The sequence below is a fragment of the Heptranchias perlo genome, chromosome 9 (genome assembly GCF_035084215.1).
Source record: "Heptranchias perlo isolate sHepPer1 chromosome 9, sHepPer1.hap1, whole genome shotgun sequence".
NCBI lineage: Eukaryota > Metazoa > Chordata > Chondrichthyes > Hexanchiformes > Hexanchidae > Heptranchias > Heptranchias perlo.
In genome coordinates, this window is record NC_090333.1 from 41,153,038 (window position 1) to 41,176,045 (window position 23,008).

General features: G+C 38.4%; 1 protein-coding gene across 1 annotated transcript; it reads right to left on the bottom strand.

The window, feature by feature from the left end:
• Positions 1–19,850: 19,850 nt before the first annotated feature.
• On the bottom strand, positions 19,851–21,762 carry foxd2 (forkhead box D2). The gene has a single exon (XM_067989698.1). It carries the CDS (start codon positions 21,459–21,461, stop codon positions 20,403–20,405), a length of 1,059 nt encoding a protein of 352 aa, XP_067845799.1. The 5' UTR covers positions 21,462–21,762; the 3' UTR covers positions 19,851–20,402.
• Between the last annotated feature and the right edge of the window lie 1,246 nt (positions 21,763–23,008).

Consider the following 23,008-nt stretch of genomic DNA (forward strand, 5'->3'; position numbering starts at 1 on the left):
TTTCCAGTGCCCCGCAAAGGTGCAGCTGTACCTCAATCATTCTCATTCTCAACGATGGCCCCTGGGGTTCATCTGTGTCCAGCTGAGCAGAAATTGGAGAGGAGTGGGCCCACCAGCACGGACTCTCCACAGCTGCCCCTGCTACCAGTGTCTGCTCATGCACACTTGTGAGTGGTAAATCAACAGGTGATAACCCAACTAACTGTCTAACATGACCCATCAAAGTGCCAGTATCTGCGCTGGCACATGGCTGTATATCATGTGACAGTGCACCCTCAGAAGGAATGAAATCGTCTGAGGAATCGATTTCTTCCATCGCTGCTCCTTTCTCTTGATGGCGTGAAGGCTCTGGAAGACAACAGAAGCCAATATTAATCATTCATCGGAAAATTGACAATCTCTCCACTGACCATACTGAGGTCCAGAACAGTTCAATCATCGATAAAATCAATTCATCATGTGTGTGAAAGATGTTAAAGTTCTGTCACCAGCCATCTGCGGGTTGCCAGTCTCTCCATCTCCGACAGATAGGCATGCAATGGTGTGACTGATGTCCATGGCCTCCTCCTCTACACCTGTCACCTGGACTATTTGTGGTGGTCCACCTCCAGTTCTGCTCCTCTTCCTTGCATTTTGCACTCTCTTCTTCTACAAGGAGAGAAAGAAGAGACCTGTGAGTGACTGAAGGTGACGTATTCACCCAATGGATGCATTGCTTTGGGTGAGGCTGACAATGAAACAGATGCATCAAAGGGTGAATATCAGACAGATACATCATATTGCATCAGAATTGGGGTGAGTGGCAGTGGTGGGTGCATAAATGGAGAAGTGAGGAAGTACATAGAAAGTGAATGCTGAAACTTAAGAGGGTGTCCGGAGTGATGTGATGGAGTAGGCTTGGCAACACAAAGTGAGGTTTGGGGGGTGGGGGGGGAGTGGTGCATTTCACAGGATGTGAGAGAATCAGCAAATGTACTCACTTTTCCTGACCTGATTAAGTCATTAAACCGCTTCCTGTTCTGAACTCAAGATCTGGGCACCGTGGTCCTGCTGCTCAGCTCTTCTGCCACCTCCAGCCCACACCTTCTTGGTGACAGAACCGGGCTTCTTCCTCCCATCACTGGTTAAATTACTTCCCTCCTGGCTCTCACTGCAGCCAGTGGTACATCTATGGAGGCATCAGTAAATCTAGCCGCTGCCTTTTCTCTCCTGGACTCCATTTGTCCTTTCTCCTTCAAAATCCATTGTTGGACTGGCCCTTTAAATAGTGGGCTTTAAATTGCGTAATTCAGATGCGCAGTAGGCCCACTACGCAGCAAAACTAATTGCCTGCAATCAAGTTGCGATTGCAAATTTAAACGCTCATTTTGTCTCCCCACACGCAAATCCACCCACCCGCTGATGTCCTGCCGCCATGCTAAAGTCATGGCCATGGAGTCAGCATGGATTGGTGATGGGTCGTCATGTCTGACTAATCTATTTAAATTTTCTTGGGTGGTCACTAGCATGGTGGATAAGGGAACATCTATGGATGTTGTCTATGTGGATTTCCAGAAGGCATTTGATAAGGTTCGGCACAAGAGATTATTAGCAAAAAAGAGAGTGCGCAGAATTGGAGGTAACCTTGAGACATGGGTCGATAATTGGTTGTGAGGTAGCAGATAGAGAGTATGGATAAAGGGTTTGTTCTCTGATTGGCGGGATGTGACAAGTGATGTTCCCCAGGGATCTGTACTAGTGCCTCAGCTTTTCACCATACACATTAATGACAGATGAGGGAATAGAGAGTTGTATTTCGAAGTTTTCAGGTGATACTAAGTTAGGAGGCACAGTAAGTTGTGTGGATGGGAGCATGAAGTTACAAAGTGACGTAGACAGAGTAAGTGAGTGAGCAAAACTATGGCAGATGGAGTTCAATGTGGGGAAGTGTGAGGCCATCCACTTTGGATCTGAGAAAGACAAATCAGAATATTTTCTTAATGATGAGAGACTAGGAGCTGTGGAGGAGATGCATATAAATCATTAAAAGCTAGTGCACAGATACAAAAAGTAAAAGTGAGGAAGTGATACTTCACCTGTACAGAGCCTTGGTCAGACCCCATCTGGAGCACTGTGTTCAGTTTTGGGCACCGCTCCTCAGGAAAGATATAATGACCTTGGAGGGGGTACTGCACAGATTCACCAGAATTATACAAGAGCTTAAAGGATTAAATTATGAGAACAGGTTGCATCAACTTGGCTTGTATTCCCTTGAATTTAGAAGGCTAAGGGTGATCTAAGCGAGGTGTTTAAAATGATAAAGGGATTAGATAGGGTAGATACAAAGAAACTATTTCCTCTGGTGGAGGACTGAGAACAAGGGGACATAATCTTAAAATTAGAGTTAGGCCATTTAGAAATGAAATCAGGAAACACTTTTTCACACTTGTGATCTTGTGATTATAAAGTTCTGAATGAAACCAGGGAAAGTGTTTGGTGATGTTAATTACCTGATTAAAGCTAAATATCCAATCTCATGGGATTGTTTATATAGGAAAAGTGCAAATTATTCAGATTCATAAAGATTTCTTTTTAAAAGCAGTTTTTTTTTATTGAAGGGCCAAGTCCAATACTGCCAAGTTTGAAAAGAGTCGGTGAGAAGATAAATCAAAGGATTCCTTTGCAATTACCATATTATGGGGTTTCCCAGATCTGTGGTGGTTACTTAGATAGCAGTTATAATGCCACTTCAGTGTTGCTGCAAAGTGGTTTTCTGTGTATATCAAAGTATAATCCTGGAGTCTATAGCCAAGCTATATGAGAACTCTCCAGGAAGCTGTGTCACATCACTCAGGCTAGTGGACTCTAAGTCCAGTCTGGAAGAAAAAACAAGTTTAAATAATGCTCAGGCAGTCCATTGGAACTCCAGACTACTTTGTAAACATATTTTGAGTCTCTTTAAAGGTATTAGAAAGCAGACTCTATAACCCACTCTCTACTAAGATTAAAAATTAGTTGCTGAAACTAAACACTGCACGTGTCTGTGGAGTGCCAATCACAGCCTGCAATACAGTATAACTCAGATCTTACCAGCTGTTCTTTGCACTCTGCAGCTACCAATCTTGTGCCAGTCGTGTAGTATAACTGCAGCCTTACACAGTACTAGGTCGGACTGTTATATATACTTACAAATGATAACATCACCTTGGAACCAGTTTTTATGTCTATTTTACAATACTGTGCATTTTTACAATATAAGACATTAAATTGACTTTTTTTAAAAATCAACCTCATACTAATATTTTGTAGTTGTTTTTGAATCTTTGAAATGCATCACTTTTTCTACTTATGCAGTTGAAGGAAAGGCTAAGCTAAACCTGAGTCCTTATGAAACACAGTTTTAGTCCATAATGTATTAAGATAGCCTGAGAGGCATTGAATAAAATTTTTCTGTCAATATTCAACTGATTTGCAGTGTTTCGTTTTTATTAGCCTATCCTCTGCGAAAATACTGGTTTATGGATGTTGGGTGAGATTAACTCTGATAACCCCCCCTCCCACACACACACACACCCCGCTCTCCCCATGGTAGAATGGCCTGGTTGCCAAAGCACACTAGCAAAGCTCAAACGTGAATTATGTCACTCAAAGAGCTGGAGGCCAATTGTCAGGCTGTAACTGTATCCTAGCAACAAGTCCACACTTTCAGGAGGTGGTGAGGGGAAAATTAACAGGAAAAGTTTTATTTCTGTATAGTTGTCATGATTTTTGCAGAATGTGTGCACTAAAAATCAGATTGGAATATGGCATCAGGCAAATTGCTTTGAATTAATCATCAGAGGTTTTTACTTCATTTTATGGCTAGTGATTGTGATTTTATACTTTATTGTAAAGTATTCCTGTTTCAATAACCTCTTTAACCTGGATTTTGCCCCTGTAATTTTTCCAACACTTCAAAGGTACAAAGGAGAGTGTTTTACATTTACTGGATTTAATGTTTTATTTGACTGATTAGGCTTTGCAGTGTAATTATACTCTTTTCCTGTCTGAAATCCTGCAGATTTCACACGTTTCAGGTATAATGTGAAGATTCATGCGTTATTAGGCTAATAATGCACAGCAGCTCTGGCTAGCATGCGTTGTCCCAATTCAGGTTTTCAATTACTTCATCCTGTTATTAACTGCAAAATAAAAGAACTTGTACTTGAATGGTTCCTATAGGTGCTTGAATCTGCTGAATTTCAAGAGGTTGTATCATTGGTGGAGCAAACTAAATTCTAATTGTGCAGCCTGGGTTCTCTCACACTATACTCTTTAAATTGTTCTCAGACAAAAGAAAGCTTAAGCCTTCTTACCAAATGCTATACAATGCATCTTGCCAATCATTGGGGGACAAGCAGATCTTTAGAGTTTCATTTTATTCAAAGTTCAAACATAGTCTTGCAGAAGAACAACATTTCACTGCCACCACTTACACGTGGAATACGATCACAATGAAAAGAAAGGGATTTTCAGCTTTAACTCATTGGGCAATCTTTTATTGATTTGTTTGGGACACTGTTTGCAATTAAATGGAACATTAGGCTAGATGCCCTGCCCATTATATTTATTCCTGAGCAAAGCATACACCTGAAATACCTGAAATAAATCTAGGCTACATCGGCTTTAATCAACATCATAGACTTCCTAAAAATCTTATTCTTAAATATCAAAACTAGTCAAATATTTCTTCAGAAGCCTGAAGTAGTAATTCAAGGCTTTCCTAGATTTATTGACAAAAGGTGATGATTGCAGTTGCTTTGTTTAATCAGTATATTTTGAAATGATATCAAAATGTGAAGATGTTATTTTTATGCTTTTATCTTTTGTGATTTGGGGAGAAAGCACATTACTAAATAAGGCTACGTGAAATTGTGGGAAGTTAGCTATTCAATATTGGTATACTCTATTTATCCTGTGTTTGTGCGTGTGTGTGAGAGATGCACTTTTATTAAGACTGCAACTAAATCATTTCCATGTTTCTTAAACTCTTATCTAAATGAGTGGTACAATTTTAACACCATTTCATATTTGTAATAAACAACAGTGTGGCCTATTTACTGGTTAACATTCCCATTGGGCGGACTCTTGTGAATAGATGAACAACTCATAAATTAGCAATAGGAGAATACTGAACTGGAGTGGAAGTGTTATACTTCAGACAAGTTATACTTATTAATATGCATTTAACAGGACAGACACCAGTACAAATAAATGAAGGGGTTGTATATACTGTAATATGATAAATATAAATGTATGTAAGATATATTCTTGATTTAAAGTTGCAGTGAGAATTAACTATAATTATCTCTTTATGGTCAGTTTAAATATTGCCATAATGGGCGGAACTTTCAACTGTGGTGGGGGCATAAAGCGGACGATATCGAATTGGCCGCCCATTAAGCACCTGGACCAATTTTTCTTTCCATTAAATGGAGGAGGAAAATCGGATGGGGTATTTAACGGGCAGCCGATCCAATATCGCCCGTTTTATGCCCCATCAAAGTTGACAGTGCCAGTGTATGGGGTCACTTGGAAATTTTGGGTGGCATACCAAGAATCTAGCGAGCAGCGGATACCAAACGGACGTCCCGATGCATCTCACCGGATTCAAGCCGGCCCAATATCGGGTGAGTCTGGGGGGGGCAGGGGGAGGCGGGAGCGGGAGTGGGAGGGGGGGAGAGCCCATGGTGACAGTGGCCCAGATTATTTTTGTGGGGTCTAGAGGATCACTCCTGTTCCTCCTGGCCCCACAAAAATAATTTAAAACTTACCTTTCTGGAGCCTCTTCAGCTCTATCGCCAGTGGAACTAGTCGGAGAGAGCACAGTGCATGCAGTTCTATCCTAAAATGGCATTCGGATAGGACCCGATTTGCATATTTAAAGGGACCTACAGCCTGAAACACGCAAGTGCTTGGGCCGCCCAGAAGCGGACTCCTCTTAAAGTGGCAACGGGCCGATCGTTGCCGTTAATTCAACAGTAAGTCTATCGACCCTATTTTGAGGTCGCTACCACTAGGTTAACGCTTATTTTGGCAAGTTAAAATCAACTCCTAAAGGTTTATGTTTTTATTTAAATTTAAATCTTATTTTTGGATTATTTTAATAAATTATTGTAAAAACAAGCTAATTTAAGAATATTAATAAGACACACCAGTATTGAATGTGAATTATAATATGATTTTTCTCAAACTAACTTTTTTGGTCTTATTTATTTAAGGGACTGTTGCAATGTTATTTCCCATGAAAGAAAAACAACCCAAAGCCAACAGGCCCATGATGTAATATTTTTGTTGGGAAGAATTACCTCCAGCAAACGTTTAATTGAATGAAAAACGTTTGACCCTCAGCAACACGCTTATTTTTCTCCAAATAATCTAGCACCGACTAGGGATTTTTATCGTAACATTTAAACTGCGGCACAGCCCGGGCATTCGCCTCCAAAGGAGAGGAATCGCTAAGAGTCCTCCAAGCGTGGAGTGGAAGGACTGCCAACCTTTCACTTGGGAGACCCCACAAGCCTCAACACAAAATTTACATTTTCAGCGAGCTGTCATTCTCGGACTGCAAAATAAAATAGTAATCGATAATTAGAGATTTTTTTTAAATTTTGCAAAACGTCCCTCAATTAAAGAGAACGAGAGGCCTGCGACTCTGTGGCCTTTTAAACAGAAAGATTCCGATGGATTTTCCAGTTGTACAAACAAAAATAAATGTCTCCACCAGGAAACAAAACATTGAGCGAAAATGTACTTGGGCTGCTGGTGCAGAATAACAGAAGAGAAATGAATCAGTGAATCACTGAATCACACTGAACCAACGAGCAGTGAAAACCCTGGACTTAAGTACAGCTAAACAAAAGAGGGAAGAGTGCAACTCACTAGATGGACATTTAAAAAGAACACAGCCAGTTATCATATAGGAACATTGTATCCATAATATGAAAAGCTAGTCTCACAATATATGTACTTAGACGGTGATGCTTCACACAGCATTTAAGACAATGAATGACATGACTTATTTAGTTTACATTGAACTTTTCACCTGACGAAACATTAGGAGTCTTTCTTACTTCATAAGAAACGTCGTTTTCTCATAGGTGACAGTGACAATTTATGTTGCTCCAGCTTATATTCAATTATGTTATAAGACTTTGCTTAAAAGTAGTTCTGTTTATTTTCAATTGCTGGAAAGAATGGATCAACTTCTGCATTCCCCGGCAACATTATGCACGTGTTTTTACCTTTTGCAAAAGCGCTGATTAATATTGTGTATTTCTCAGACACTAATAAAGCTCGGGTAAAAAAAATCAACCAGTAAAATGACAGCCATCGGAGGTTTAAAAAAATCGTCCTATTGTATTCTCCATAAAGAAAGTAGAGCGAACTGCTGTTTCTGGGAGATGGAAGTTACGAGATGAATGATACATGCGTTTTGAAGTGCTGCAACTGGTTAATGATAGATGTTGATGTTAAGTTTACTCTAGCTTTGGTAGCCCGTGCTGTTGCATTGGCTGTTGTGTGCGCGTCTGGTAAAGTTATTAGGATCCAGGCACAGGGGCACAAGAAAAGCGAGGCAGACAGCAATCACTCCTCTAAATAAACATTAGTCTTAAAAAGTTTGCACTATTGACCTCAACCATTTGATTGCGTTCATTTCTGTAAAACCACATATTTTTTCTGCATTGACTAAATATTTTTTTGGTTGGCAGTGAAACTGGCTTTTAATATGTAACAATTCTGTGTCTCTACTTTTTTTCCACCGCGGTCTTCGTAACAGAAAGGTTAATTTTATACATGCGGTGTTATAACCGCAGTGCCCCTTTTTCCAATGGCCCATTAATTTGGGCATTTTGAATGTTAAATATGTCGGTGGTGTATATGTACTGTGGCCAATTTAGAAATGCCGGGGAATGAAAATAAATCCAAATATTGAAATATGGAGAGGATGCAGTAAATTCTAGCGGTGTTCGGCTGCTTGAAATATGTTGTCATTACAGCGCAGGCCTATGAAAAGGCCGGGTTAGGGATACAGCAGCATCAGGGAATTGATTCACAGAAGCGGGACAGCAAATAAATACCAGACTATGTATTTCTAAATGGACGCATATATACCGAAAAACAAGAGGCGGTCGTACTAAAATGGATATATATATATATATAATTTTTTTAAAAATCACAACAGTCCTAATGAGAGCAGCTTACTTGTTGAGGGTTGTAAGTTGTTAGGTGTTGTTAACATCTGTAATATAAGAAGCATTTCATTAAAATGACATTGTGAAGGTACAGAATGGTTCATGTTGGTGATGAAGCAGACGTGGATTGTTTTGAAGCGCTGATGTAATTTCAGAATGTAAGTAGTGATAAAGTTACGTGAAGTATTCACCATGCACTGACGGTTAGGAAAATCACAACATTCGCTCCCCACATGAACGTGGGATTTATTTCGGTGTTGTGTCGTTATAAAATCTATATATCAATGTTTATACTAGAAGGGAAGACACGTGAAGTGCCGACATTAACCAGGTTATAAATTTCAGATATCTCTACTGCTATGCCCTGTATTTATGGGAATTAAAGGCTAAAACCTCCGCCGCCTTTAACAAACCAGCCTTCATATATCAGGGCTTTGAACGTGGCATCAGTTCCGCAAAATTTACAACAGGGCCACGTGTTTCTTCTCGGTGTCTGCAATTTCTTCACCGATATTACTTCACTTGCAGGTACTGTATACACTTGGAGTTAATACTGTAAAGAGTGAGGAGTGTAAAATGTTTTACGTTGTTACTGATTAGCGGATTTCTCGTGGTGTCTTAAAGAAAATACGGGTAGATCAAATCTGATCTATAAACGAGTGATATATAGAGGTTATCCAACGTGTCTTTTCAGGAGCTCGTGTTAATTTCTGACCAGTTTCTTCTAAATTCCAAAACTGATGAGTTTATTTCGGACGACTAAAAGGTGCTTTCTGGACCTGGCAGTCGGAAGGTCGATTGTTTTAATTCAATTGTAAATTACTTGCTAAGGAAAAAATGATCAGGGTGAAATAATTGTAGAAATGTGCACAAGGGATTATGAAGCTTTAGAAAAGTAATATTCCGATTTTAAATCATTTCTTCGTTTACAGCTGTTTGGGAAATGTACTCAGGTCACTAAAAGACTCTTCTACACTGAAGCAGATTTATTTGACTAATGGTCTTGGGAGCCTAGACAGCTAAGTGCTATAGACGAAGCCCTAAAACTGGGTGGTTAGTTTTATGAAGAGAAATGTATTCAAGTACGCATTAACAATTAAAACTGCACGTCTTATTTTGATAAACAAAGGCTCGGTCTTATCCCGATACCACTCTCACGCCATCGATTCATCAGACAAGAGGCAAAATGCAAAACGCATTTCGGGCGAAGGCTTAAAAATCGGAATCTCCTTATTTTCATTGAAAGTAAAATCGGAGCTATGTGTATCCGAAGTTTATTGCAACGTTTATTGGTTGGTTGGTTGGTTTCAATTGATGGAACCGACTGACTTAAAACTGTCGAGCAGATTGTTGAAACGCGATAGCGCCGCTTTAATACGTGAAATGTATCTAATTATTTGGGAAAGATTTTGTCTTAAGAATACAACAGCTACTCAGGGAGGTGGCCGCAGCTGCGATCAGGTTGAATTACCGTAATTACGGAGGTCACATGTTAAACCCTTTTAGTCATTTAGTTAATATCTCTGCCCTTACACTGCACATTTAGTGACTTCTTTTTTTCTCTCAAGCACAAACCACACACAGTCAAACGCTTCACTCGAGAAAGTTATGATCTAATGCGTTGCTCTGGTTACAGGCACTGATATTAAAATACAACCATTCAACGATCAGACTAATTCCCGGTAGGGAACAAAGTTTTTTTTTCTGCATCTAAGGGAAACCGACTGCTCAAAATATGGAAACATACACACGAGACAGAGATCTGGCTTTAAATCGCACAAGGCAGCTCTTTTGAAATAATTGCTCACGAAAAAGCTTCGAAAACTCGAAATGTCATAAAGCTGAAAAAAATAGCAGGAACAAATATTCCCAGATTCACACTGACACAAACACACACACACATTTGCACATATTGATATGTACACAATACACTCATTTACACATATTGAAATGTACATAATACACTCATTTACACATATTGATATGCACACAATGCCCACATTTACACATATTGATATGCACAGAATGCACACATTTACACATGTTGATATGTACACAATACATTTATTTGCATATGCACAGAATGCACACATTTACACATATTGATATGCACACAATGCACACATTTACACATATTGATATGCACACAATGCACACATTTACACATGTTGATATGTACACAATACATTTATTTACATATGCACAGAATGCACACATTTACACATATTGATATGCACACAATGCACACATTTACACATATTGATATGCACACAATGCACACATTTACACATATTGATATGCACAGAATGCACACATTTACACATATTGATATGTACACAATACACTCATTTACACATATTGATATGCACAGAATGCACACATTTACACATATTGATATGCACAGAATGCACACATTTACACATATTGATATGCACACAATGCCCACATTTACACATATTGATATGCACACAATGCACACATTTACACATGTTGATATGTACACAATACATTTATTTACATATGCACAGAATGCACACATTTACACATATTGATATGCACACAATGCACACATTTACACATATTGATATGCACACAATGCACACATTTACACATATTGATATGCACAGAATGCACACATTTACACATATTGATATGTACACAATACACTCATTTACACATATTGATATGCACAGAATGCACACATTTACACATATTGATATGCACAGAATGCACACATTTACACATATTGATATGCACACAATGCACACATTTACACATATTGATATGCACAGAATGCACACATTTACACATATTGATATGTACACAATACACTCATTTACACATATTGATATGCACACAATGCCCACATTTACACATATTGATATGCACAAAGTAGACACAGTCACACGTATTTATATGCACACAATATACACATTGGCACACAATATATATATTTACATATATTGATATGCATACATACGTAAATTTACTAACGCTCGCAAGTTCATTGATACACATGTTTGCACATATTGATCGGCACACATCCATACTTATACACACATTGATAGACACACAAATGCACAAATTGATAGACGCACCTTTACAGAAATAAATACTGAAAATCCTGGATATACCCAACAGATCAGGCAGTATCTGCGAAGAGAGGGAGGGAGGATTAGCGCTTCAGTTCGAAGATGTTCTGGTTCTGACAAAGGTCATCGACCTGAAGCCCTAACCTCACGTTCCTCTCCCCACAGATGCTGCCTGACCTGCAGAGTGTCTCCATCATTTTCTTTTCATATTTCAGATTTCCAGCATCTGAAGTGTTTTGCTTTTCCAACATCTTTACAGATATTGATGGGTAGACGGATACACATATTCACACACACTGATAGACACACACTTACACACACTGATAGACACACACTTACACACATTGATAGACACACACTTACACACACTGATAGACACACACTTACACACATTGATATGCATACAGGTACACACATTTAGAAATATCGATGGACACACAGGCAGTTACACACACACAATTCACACCCCTTCCTACATTTTCACTTTAACTCACGATCACCGTCTATATGGCAGTGTAGACAGGACGGTTTATCTATCATTTCAGTGTTGCTACAGGACTCAACATCAATTCTTATAAAGGAAGACACTTTTTTAGCGACACTAAGCTAGTTTGATATAGTTCTTAGTGGAACCATAGAAGTACGCATATTTTTTATCAGTAGGTCCCTGACGTATATTTAATTACTATGATACAAAAACAACTATTTATATTGACAGAAGTTATCGACAACATAGCAGATATGAAAATCACAGTTAGCATTATATCCGTTATTTAGATTCCAATAATTTCTTTAGTCCTTCAGACTCGGACTTGATTAGGGTAGATTTTCGTTCTACTACTTTTCATGGTACTTCATCGATAAAGACGCTGGATTGAAAAAAATGAATTTCTGACACTGTTATATATGTTTATTTTTCAAATCGCTTCGTTCCGTAGTACTAGTTGCTGTAGTTGATATTTTAAAAACTATCAATTAGAATACGTATAAATAGATAATAATTTCATTAAAATATGGTGGCTATTTCCATAAGCCCGTTTCAGTTAGGAAATCCATTAAACGATCTAAGCATTCTATGACGTTTTCTCTGAATTTATATACAGTTTGATATTTTTGTAATTAAACAAAGTTAAAACACGTGAATGCTGGAAATCTGAAATAAAAACAGAACTGCTGGAATTGCATAGCAGATCAGTCAACATCTGTCAGAGAAAGGTAGACTAAAGCTAGACTAACGATCCAGGTGAGACTCTTCATCAGAACTGGTAACCTTAACATGTTTTCCCTTTCAGACGTTGACTGACCTGTTATATTTGTATGGAATAGATAACTACTTTATTTCCACTGACTATATTTTTTGTAGATATCTGTAATATAAACTCGAGTTGTATATCTTTGTGACTGTGTCTATAATTAGGACCTACATAACTAAGATACGCAAGAGCAACACATTACAGGATAAAGATGAAACATGCCCCGTTTGCGATTTTGTGGTTACTTTTTTTTAAGAGTGGTAAACATTTAAAGACCATGAATGTTTAGGAATGAGGTGTAAAATAATTTGCTGCTACGGAAAATACTAACCTCTATGATATTCATAATAAAGTATATTCTACAACCTGAACACCCAGACCGGTTTGAAGTCAAAGGGCAATAGAATTGGTTTTGTACAAATTTGGTTAAATAATCCCCCCGCGCTGAAGTTTTTGAAGAAAAGGTATATCTGTATCTCATGATCTTTGCTGGGCATGTGGAAGTGAAGCAGTTGCAATCGTGTCTGTATAGTTGGCTGCTCAGGGAAAATCAGGGGATGAAAAATACCACGGGAAGATAATGCGTCTCCATAAGAATGTAAATGAAGCTTTATATGTTTATTAAAAAGATCGAAATTATCTAAAATTATCCTTAGTTTTGCAGTAGTGTTGAGAAACAAACTGTTACATGCAAGACAGAGACATATACCCCTTATATATGTTGTGTGTGTTTGTGTGTACATATGTGTATGTATACTAGTGTGAGCGTGTGTTTGTGTGATTATGTGGGCACACCATCTGCAGAATTAAGTTTGTGGAAAGAAATACAGCTATATTGTTTATTTCTGTAAAAACACAAATATGTGTGTTGGATTTATTCCAGAATTTGAGCTTGAGAACTCACCAATACAACCATTGTGGGTGTGCGCGCGCTCATTGCGAAAAGCAATTAAAATGAAACGTGGAAAAATTTCTGTGTAGTCTTTCTTTCAGGAGAAGTATTTTTTCTTAATCAAGTCAGTATGCATCGCTAATTCGTACAGTAGTTGCATAGCAGTAGCCCTGGGATGGTGGAGGCAAATCCTCGAAATGATAGAAACGTTTTCCCTTTCACGGCAAAAGTTCATATTAAGAAATAAGTCTCTGACCTCTCTCTGCATTTAAATACTGCATTAGTATTCTTCCATTTAACTGGCAAGAGCCTTCTCCAGAGGTCCGTTGCCTCCTTTGCCAACATAACGTTTGATGCACCTTTTACTCCTACTTATCACAAGTTTGGTGAACTTCAACATACATGTCGACATTTATTTTTGAATTTAGATTTTCTAAAATCGAGTAGGTTGAAGTTTCCTCGTTTTGAAAGTGAGGAAGCAATGGGGGCTAGAAAGGGGTTATTGCCTATTTGAAGTGTGTTAGGCAATAGGAACTTACCTAGATCCATACAGCAAGTCTGCTACTAGCCGGGATGTGCTGACTTTGCAGGTGCAGTCACTTTGTCATTCCAGATAATGCCTCCAGGGTGAAGATGCTGTCAGAGGAGCTGAAAGGAGTTACTGTTAGTATGGTCCAGCTGTCCTCTTCGGAGAGGGTGAGGTTAAGGGAACCTTTGTCACTTCGAGGGGTCAGTAGGGTCCAACACATTCCCAATCCAACAACAGAACCCGAGGTGAACACCATTTAGAGAGACCGATACTTCTTTATGTTCCAAGTCATCTTTCCAAAAACACAAACTTAAATCCACGCGCCTTCCTAAATGAAAGTTCTATGCAATCTTGTTAAAATATATAAGCGGCTATTTTGCAATGTTCTATATTCTTCCAGGAAAATTATTTTAAATTCATATTTTCTTTCCCAGAACACTAAAATAGTGCGCGGTGTTTATTTTTTCGAACTGGTTTTATTCATCCTGATAAACATGATTGCGTTCTGTGGTTGTTAACTTACCGTAAACTATATTTAATCATTTCTTTGGCCGTTTCCTATTTAATATTTAAACATCAAACATGTAACGAAAGCCCCCTTCCCGCGTTTCCTTGTGTAATTTAAAAATATTATTGGATTCCATTCTATATTTCAAACCCTGTGATCAAGGTAAGTTCCACGACGATCTTGGTATCATTATACTGCGACCCTCTGAAATTATTTAACAAACATTTGAAAAGATAAAATTATTAAAATGTTTCAATTCCCAACTGTTTCATTTTGAAAATAATGGCGTTTTATACAAAGGAGATGCAAAAGAACATGCGATAGATAAAATGGCCATCGATCAATTACACTGGCATTAAACGCATGGAAGACTTTTGAACTATTATAAACATAGAACGCACACGTCGTGAAAATTTTAATTAGATCATTCATTTTTTGGCCAAATCAAACCTCAAGTAAAACGCTGCGGATGAGGTTACCAGTGAAATATTTAAAGGCGAAAATGATTTTGTTAGATTATTTCTTAATGGAGCAAGTGTGCAAGAGCAGCTCCGCTGTGTAAATCTGCAGCACGTTGCTGAGTTATGCAGCGACCGCGCTCGCTGTGTGTGGTTAAATGACGAGGGCAGGTGGCTATCAATTTGTCACAGTAAGTTGAAAATATGTCAAAAAGCTACCCAAAGTTGATATTATGTTTCCTAAGTGATTTGTCATCCGCTATCAATGGTTTGTTTGTAAAAAATAACCATAAATTAGATGTAAGCGTTTTGAATGTAAGAGTATGAATTGGGATTCTGATCCCTTTGAATATTATCATATTTGTGATCTAATCTATCACTTTATAAAATAAAATACATGGTAGTTTTAAGGCGGGAAGTAAACCAATAATTGGACTTGTAATAAAAAGGATGTTAACAAAAGATGATGTTGAGAATGCCTCGTCTTGATTCTTCCGAAAAAATATCGTCATTATTTTGCATGGAAGTTAACAACTCGAATTGTGATTCCCGTTTCAATTTCTGATTGCAGATTATACATGGAAAGAATAATTAAAGAAAACAGGCAACGAATAAGATGTTTGTTGGGTATTAATCATGAATTCGTATTACAATAAATGATTCTAAAAATGTAGAACTTCTTGTTAGTGAACAGATTGTAATGCTTAAGAGGAATATATAAAAATGATGAATAAAGCGTCACTGCGTTTCCTATCTACTTGATCCTCGCTCCGTTTTTTTTAATAGAATAACTTTCTCCTAGAGACTTTATCTCCTTTCACTTTACAGTTCCTACTGTTTTTTTGGTAACAATCATTGCGGGGATCCAATGATATATAATGCATCAGAGCAACTGCGTTTACGCACCACATCCTCCAGCTCCACAACAAATCACGGTACTTCGACCAATATCTCTCTTCACCATCAAAGCAGGGAATCGAACCCAAATGATTTGCATCTGAATTGAGTTCGGATGGATGACACCAATAACCTCAGGATCAAAGAAAACCCTCTTGTTATGAGCGAATCCGACACCTGTTGCAGGAGTCCGCGGGCAGAAACTCTCATTTTGATATTTCATCAGGTTATGGAAAGCTCAATGACACTTAAATGCAACAAGGCTAACTCGGTATGGGATATGTTTGCCAGATGTATTGCAATGGAGTGAAAACAATACAGGTTTTGCTCTGTTTTGTAACACTATATTAAAGAGGATGCCATTTTAAATCCTCTAATTTAACTGCACTTTCTCCTATCATTGAACATTATTTGCCTTTTTTTAGAAGATCGGTCTGTTTACAAAAGAAACAATTCAAATTGGATAGCACTGGGATTTGGAAGCATTTTTTCTGGTATATTGTGCAATCGAGTTGAATGTATATCTTCGAAATGGAAAGCTAATCTCATATTCAGAATTTAAAGGACACCGTACATTTTAGAAAAGTAAAGCATGCATATTTTCCTACGGTAAGATCTTTGAAAGTATAAATTCTTAGTTATATGAATGTAAAATGTCAGCGTCTAAAACAATAATCTCTACATTTGAAAAGATTAATATATGTTAAGATTTGGCGATAGCAATAATGATATAGAATTACATATAGTAACATCATAGTTGTGCTATATTTTGTGCAAACCAATTATTTGTTGGCCAGTGCTAATCCTGATAGTAAACTTGATATCCTGCCATATGTTGTAATTGGTTTAAAATGTCCAGATTATTTTGAATGCACACTAAATGCACGCTTTTTGTAGTTGAGTATATAATCATAAAACAACTTATAAAACAGTTATATCGATCGTGGACTCTAAGAAAAGCTTAATGTTTTCAACATATATTTACTATTAACACCGGGAAATATTGATCAGAAAAGGAGAGGGTGAAAAGAACGCAAATGGTATTTCCTAAATTTTCTATCAATATTACTCAGCGGTTTAGGTAAATAAAAATTCCTCGTGATTAGCAATTGTCTTACACTATTGTTTAAATGTAATCACTGGTATCAACTGCATTCAAAATCCACTGTTGCCACGGAGAAGCTGGTGCGTTTGCATCATAAATCTCACTAAAGTGTGAGTTAATACGTTTGGGCTTTGCTCGTGGTCTCAGCGTGGGCAGAGAGGCTGACTATATGCCAGCCAGATGACTATCCCCAGTGCTTCGCCTCAATTCAACACATCCTTCAAATGGAACACGATTCAGCTACTTTACATATCAGCCCCACACTTGGCATAAAACTGACAAACTCCTTTTTTAGCTCGTAGCTACAAAAAAAAACCCTAATCACTGAATTAATTTTCAGGCGAACCCTGTGATCTAGTTTATAGGTAAATCCCCTTTAGCATCTAGATGGGGTGGGGGGGGGGAGGTGAAACGCTAAAGTCTATTAAGCGGACGATAAACTGTATATTTATACTAGTATTTACTTGGGTTAAAACAATCCAACCTTCAGCGCCCGTGACGACCCATCGAACAATAACTTGAGATTTACACAGCCTACTGCAAACAGGTACTGGATTTTAGGCGTTTTTATTGCTGTTATTGCAAATAATCCCTTATTAACGTGGTCCTTAAAAGATTTACGCTGAAGGTGAAAGCTCCTATTTCGTGTGTGTGGCTCCTTGCTATGCAAACCGCAAACGTTTTGTGTGCGTCGAACTGTTTCAGTTGCCATTCAAATAACGTGTAAGGAGCGCTCTCTTCATGGATTGTTTGTATGGCAACATTCAAACGCACACAAAAAGCGAGGCGGCGGCACTTTACCCTTAAGTAGCGATTTGGGTGTACTTTTTAGGCGTGTTTTACAAATAGGAGCAAAAAGAGAATGGCCATCTTTAAACGTCCGAGAGCCATGCTGGTTGTGTTTTAAAAATGGGTTAAAACCGCAGCTTACAATTCGAGCTGCCTAACACTATTCGCCTCGCCTGCAGTTCCAAATAGGGCAGATTCCCAAGCATTTAAAACTAAACTCTATATATCACTATCCAGTCTGACAGCTTGTTCATAATGGTCGATATACATTTTAAATAAACGCTCTCGAATGACACAAGCCAAGTGCGACATTAACTTATCTAGTCAACATTATTTTCACTTTGCAACATCTCTTGTTTTTCCTTTCAGGCCAGTTTCATAAAGTTAAAAAACAATCGATCAATTTTGATGAAGAAATCTACACTACCAGAACGAATCAGTAAACACATTGCTGAAAATAAATATTCCTTAAAGGAACCTTAGGAGAACATGAACTTAAAAGCAAAAACTGTACTGGTCATTTTATTACATGTCTCAATCCTCTATCAGTCATTTAAACGCTCCAAAATGGCTACAATAGCGGGAAAAGCGCTAGACAGGATACTTTGAGAAAAAGTAGAACAATAAAAAAACTTGTGAATTTGATTTTGATACTTTTTTTTTGAATTGCATCCTAGATAGGCCGAACAAGAAGGATACTGTATTTTGATTAGGCGTGTTCCTTTTATTCTGTGGTTCTTGAAGTACGTCTTCATTTTTTGTCAATTAGTCGAAATGATGCGGCCGATATGTACACATTGATGTCAGTAATTAAAAACAGTTCCACTGACAACTTGAGGACTGAAACTACAGAGAAAACATTTTAACATCATCAAAGGTTTCAAAAAGAAGTTCCTTCAGGTAATCGGCGTGTCAGAAACACCCTACTTAGTAATGTAGCAATTTGCACACAGTCCTAGCAAATAAAAGAACCACGATTCGAAGTAAAACATGTAGTTGGCAAACTTTTAAAATAGATTCATTGCCCGTCTATTTTCTCCCATGGAGCGGATTCTCGAGTCTTAAACAACCTTTGTAAAAGCGAAGCAACACAAACATAAAAGACAACCAACTGTCTGACAGAAGATCGCTTTTCAAAAGCAAATGTGTGAGCTGGGGCTGAGACCGCTCACTGGGAGCGGTTAATTCAGGACGAGGCATTATCAGCAACATAAACAAACTAGCCGGTCTTTATGTGGATTACAGCAGATACAAAGCTTCTGCAAATTAGTGCTATCCAGAAAACAGTATCCAAAACTAGATCTACTAGGTTTATGGGGAGCTGAGAAGGAGCAGTTCCAACCAACACCATCAGATTAACAAGCACCAAAAGTATGTAAATTGTTAGATCAAAACTGTATTCAGGAAAATACTGACCCATGTACAGGTGAATTAAAATGGAAATTCCAGTTAAACTTTACGTTATGAGTATAAGGAGCTTTGTAAAATGTACAAAACTTTACTGCTCTGCTCGATAGTTACTCCATTAAATAAACAGCCCTTCACCCATTTGCTGTTCCGTGTAAAAACATGTTAAAAAGACCAGCTCTTACATTTCATTAATAATGGACATCTTGGTTGTTCTTTTGGCTTCCCTTCTAAACTGAAACTAAGAATTAAAAATGCGTGCAAATGTATATATATATATGTTAAAAATTAAATTTTGCTAAATGTGAAATCAGTTAAGTATAGCTGAAATCGTTAAATTCACTTTTTAGTTTCAGCAACGCTACAAAATAGTGTCGGTTGATCCCCTTAGTTAAACTAAATGGACGCCTGCCTGGGCTTTTCCCTAGACGCTGTTAATTACAGCGTTGCCATTTATATAATAAACTTAGAACTTACGAAATATTCTATTAAATTGGAAAGCACTATTTTCTTCGGACAATTCCATAGTTAATGTCATCGTATTTGATAGAATATGCTAAAATTAACTGTAGGGTATTGCGTTACCGCTATTCTTTAGTCCTGCTAAATCGTAAGCACTGATAGTTACTTAAAATTACATTTAAAATTTTATGTGCAAATATTATGTACAAATACATGTGAAGACATATTTTTCAGAGTTCAAAACATTTATTAATTTACACCAAAAGACCTGATGAACATTTTAAAACATATAGCACTGTATTATTCACAGACTTTCCTCATAAAATAGATCGATGCACAACCACGGGACAGCAGGCAGGAGGTGTGTATGTTGTACATCTTTCCTATATCTATGTACAAATAATTACAAAAAAACATAAAACAGATAATTAGGGACTAGACCATAATAGTAACTGAAATGTTAGAAGATTCGTTTATTACTTCTCCTTTCTCCATTTCTTCCGTAAATTACGCATTTTACATCAAAAAATCGGTTTAATAATCCTGAGGGTCCCTAACCGTCCTTCAACAGTGCTTGAACAGTATAGTGGATCAAAATGTTGAAAAGACTTAATATTCAGTACAGATAACACTATAAAGTATGACATTTAAGACTTCAATATTCCCCACGCATTCTTTATATTTTACATATATACATGTGATAAATATATCTTGTCTTTTTTCCAGAACAGAAACATATTTGTGTGGTTCCAAATATTCAAAAATGTATAATTCCTACCTTACACGGGACGAGAAATTTAATAGTGACAGGTGTTAAGATTTGTGAGTTTACTGGAAAAGTTCTGTCCAGTTTGTAGAACATTTTCATGTGTTAAGTTTAGAGGGTTCTGGGACTGTGTGAGTGCCGGAGTTAACATTGCCAGGACCTGGGCTTGGCTTCCAGCCGGGGCTGAGTATGGCGACCCGGGGACATTTGACGGAGCAGCCCCTATGATATTGTCTATGGAGAAGGAAGGCCTGGCCTGGCTCGGGTCTGCTTTCAATCCTTGCAGGTTGGGTAGAGTGGGACTCAACTGTGGGTAGAAGGATTTCCTAGTTAGGTCGTTGCCGTGTAAAAGCGACGGGATGGCTGGAGATGGGAACATTGAGGCTGGAGATGGCACTGCACAGTGTGGAGTTTGGAATGGGAAAGTGCTCGGTGAAGCATGGTGATGGGGATGGTGGAAATTCTGCAGCTGGATGCCATAGCCGCAACCATAAGGTCCATATCCAAAACCTGGCATGAAGCTGCCGTGATCTCTCAAGATCTCGGACGGTTGCTGCCTTTTGAATCGTTTCCTCCTCCGAAGAAAGCTGCCGTTGTCAAACATATCTGCAGAATCGGGGTCGAGGGTCCAGTAGTTGCCTTTGCCCGGATTCCCGGGCTCCCGAGGTATTTTCACGAAGCAGTCGTTGAGGGACAAATTGTGTCGGATGGAGTTCTGCCAGGCAGGAAACTTTTCCCTGTAGTAGGGGAAACGATTACTGATAAACTCGCAGATTTCACTGAGTGTTAGTCTCTTCTTTGGACTCTGCAGGATGGCCATAGTGATCAGAGCGATGTAAGAATAAGGAGGTTTAACCAGAGCACTTTTACACGGTTTGTCACTTCCCCTGGTTGTACTTGGGTCAGATCCGCTGGACAAATCAGACGATTCGACATTCTCAGAAACGTTTCTGCTTAAGTTATCATCTGAATCATTGTCTGAGTGAAAACCACCGTATTTCCCATCTTTGCCGTTCATATCACCGACCACATCAATATCCGTATCCTCGGAGAGCAGAGAATGATCAGACATCTCGGCACCTAGAGTCATTGTTGAAGTGATCGGCCCAGTATCTTCAATGTTTCTGTCGGTAGCAAATCTCCAGTCTCCCAGACCCCCTAGTGGAGTGGCTCAGAATGGCTAAAAGGAGAACAAATCGGTATCAGGGAACCCGCAGTCCTTTCCAAGAGGTCCTTGTTCTCTTTTTTTTCTCATCGACCACTTTGCAGATCAGGTAGATGTTTTTGTTTCCCTTTGGTTTTATATCACCGCTGGATCACCGTTCTCTGTTCCAAGCACGTGCATATGGGCTGTATATGGTTGCCCAGCCGTTCGAGGCTGGGTGCAAAGTTTGTTTTTCAAAAGTTGGCAGAGTTGAGCCAGGCTGCGGAAGCCTCTTCTGCTCGTCAATCTGCTGTCAATAGACATTTATCCGACAGGGGGCGTCACGTGGCTGTGACGTCAGGGGCGAGCTGGGCTCCCTCTCGGAGATCAGCTCCGGGCTCCTCTTAAAGGGATATCTGACAGGGATCACCAATGAACCTACATCAGGCAGATTCAGTCTCCCTCCTAACAATACCAGCAGCAATATCGCTCACCCTGCAATTTGTGCATTTTTCTTAACACTGTAACTAGCAATATTTTATGTGATCTGATTTGAAGTATGTTATCTACGAATGTTTCTATTTCCTTTTTAATTGAATTGAGTTAATATAATAAATATTTTCCAGAACGCGCGTATAAAGCACCTGTTCCATGGTTATTTCCTTTCAATTTTGCACAATCTGCCACTGTAATGAAGCCTGTACTGTAGTCCCGTACAGTTATTGGCCCGTGGTAGGGATTCAATGGGTTGCTCTGTTGAAACACACATTGCATTACAACATAAGAAACGAACACCCCTCCGGCATGAGGACATTTAAAAACAATAGATTTTTGCAGATTATTTTGTTTGTTCAATTAAAGCCGCCAATTCGACGACGCTGGAGAATTTAGCAAAAAATATTCTTGGTCCATCTAAAGTAGTTTCTGTAATGTATATTTTATCTGATTTTTAAGCCAGGCCCCTCGTCAAATAGATGGCTTTATTAACATGAGATGTGTGTACCTCCATATATTTACATTTAAAATATATGAGAAATAATGACATGGATTCAAATAAATAACTGCGGTAGGTTTGCTCTGTTTGGCAACAGAAAAATATAATATGCTCTTCATTTAAAACAGACTTGTAATGTCCCAGGGAAGGAGGAGGCAACAACTTTAATGGTGAAAAAAACACGAAACAAGAAAGAACCCGCGGTATTAGAGTAAACTGACAATCTCCGTTCACTTTGAGCTTCTCACCACAACTAGCCTGGTAGAAGCTCATAAAATAAATCAACTGCAGATTTATTTTTGAGAGAATAGTATTGATGGAGCTGTGCTTCACTTTTCATCTCTAGAATATGCCCAACATTAGAACCGCGCACACAAAACACACATTTGGTGTTGTGGATAATACTTTATGGCCTCCTAGCAAGTAACCAGAGCTGGAAGAATATACTATCCCTTTTTATTATTATACCCAATCCAAAATTGTAAAAAAAATATTCGGA

Bases quoted from the DNA above. Each gene is read 5' to 3' on its own strand.
- foxd2 (XM_067989698.1), bottom strand. From the start codon at position 21,461: ATGACTCTAGGTGCCGAGATGTCTGATCATTCTCTGCTCTCCGAGGAT.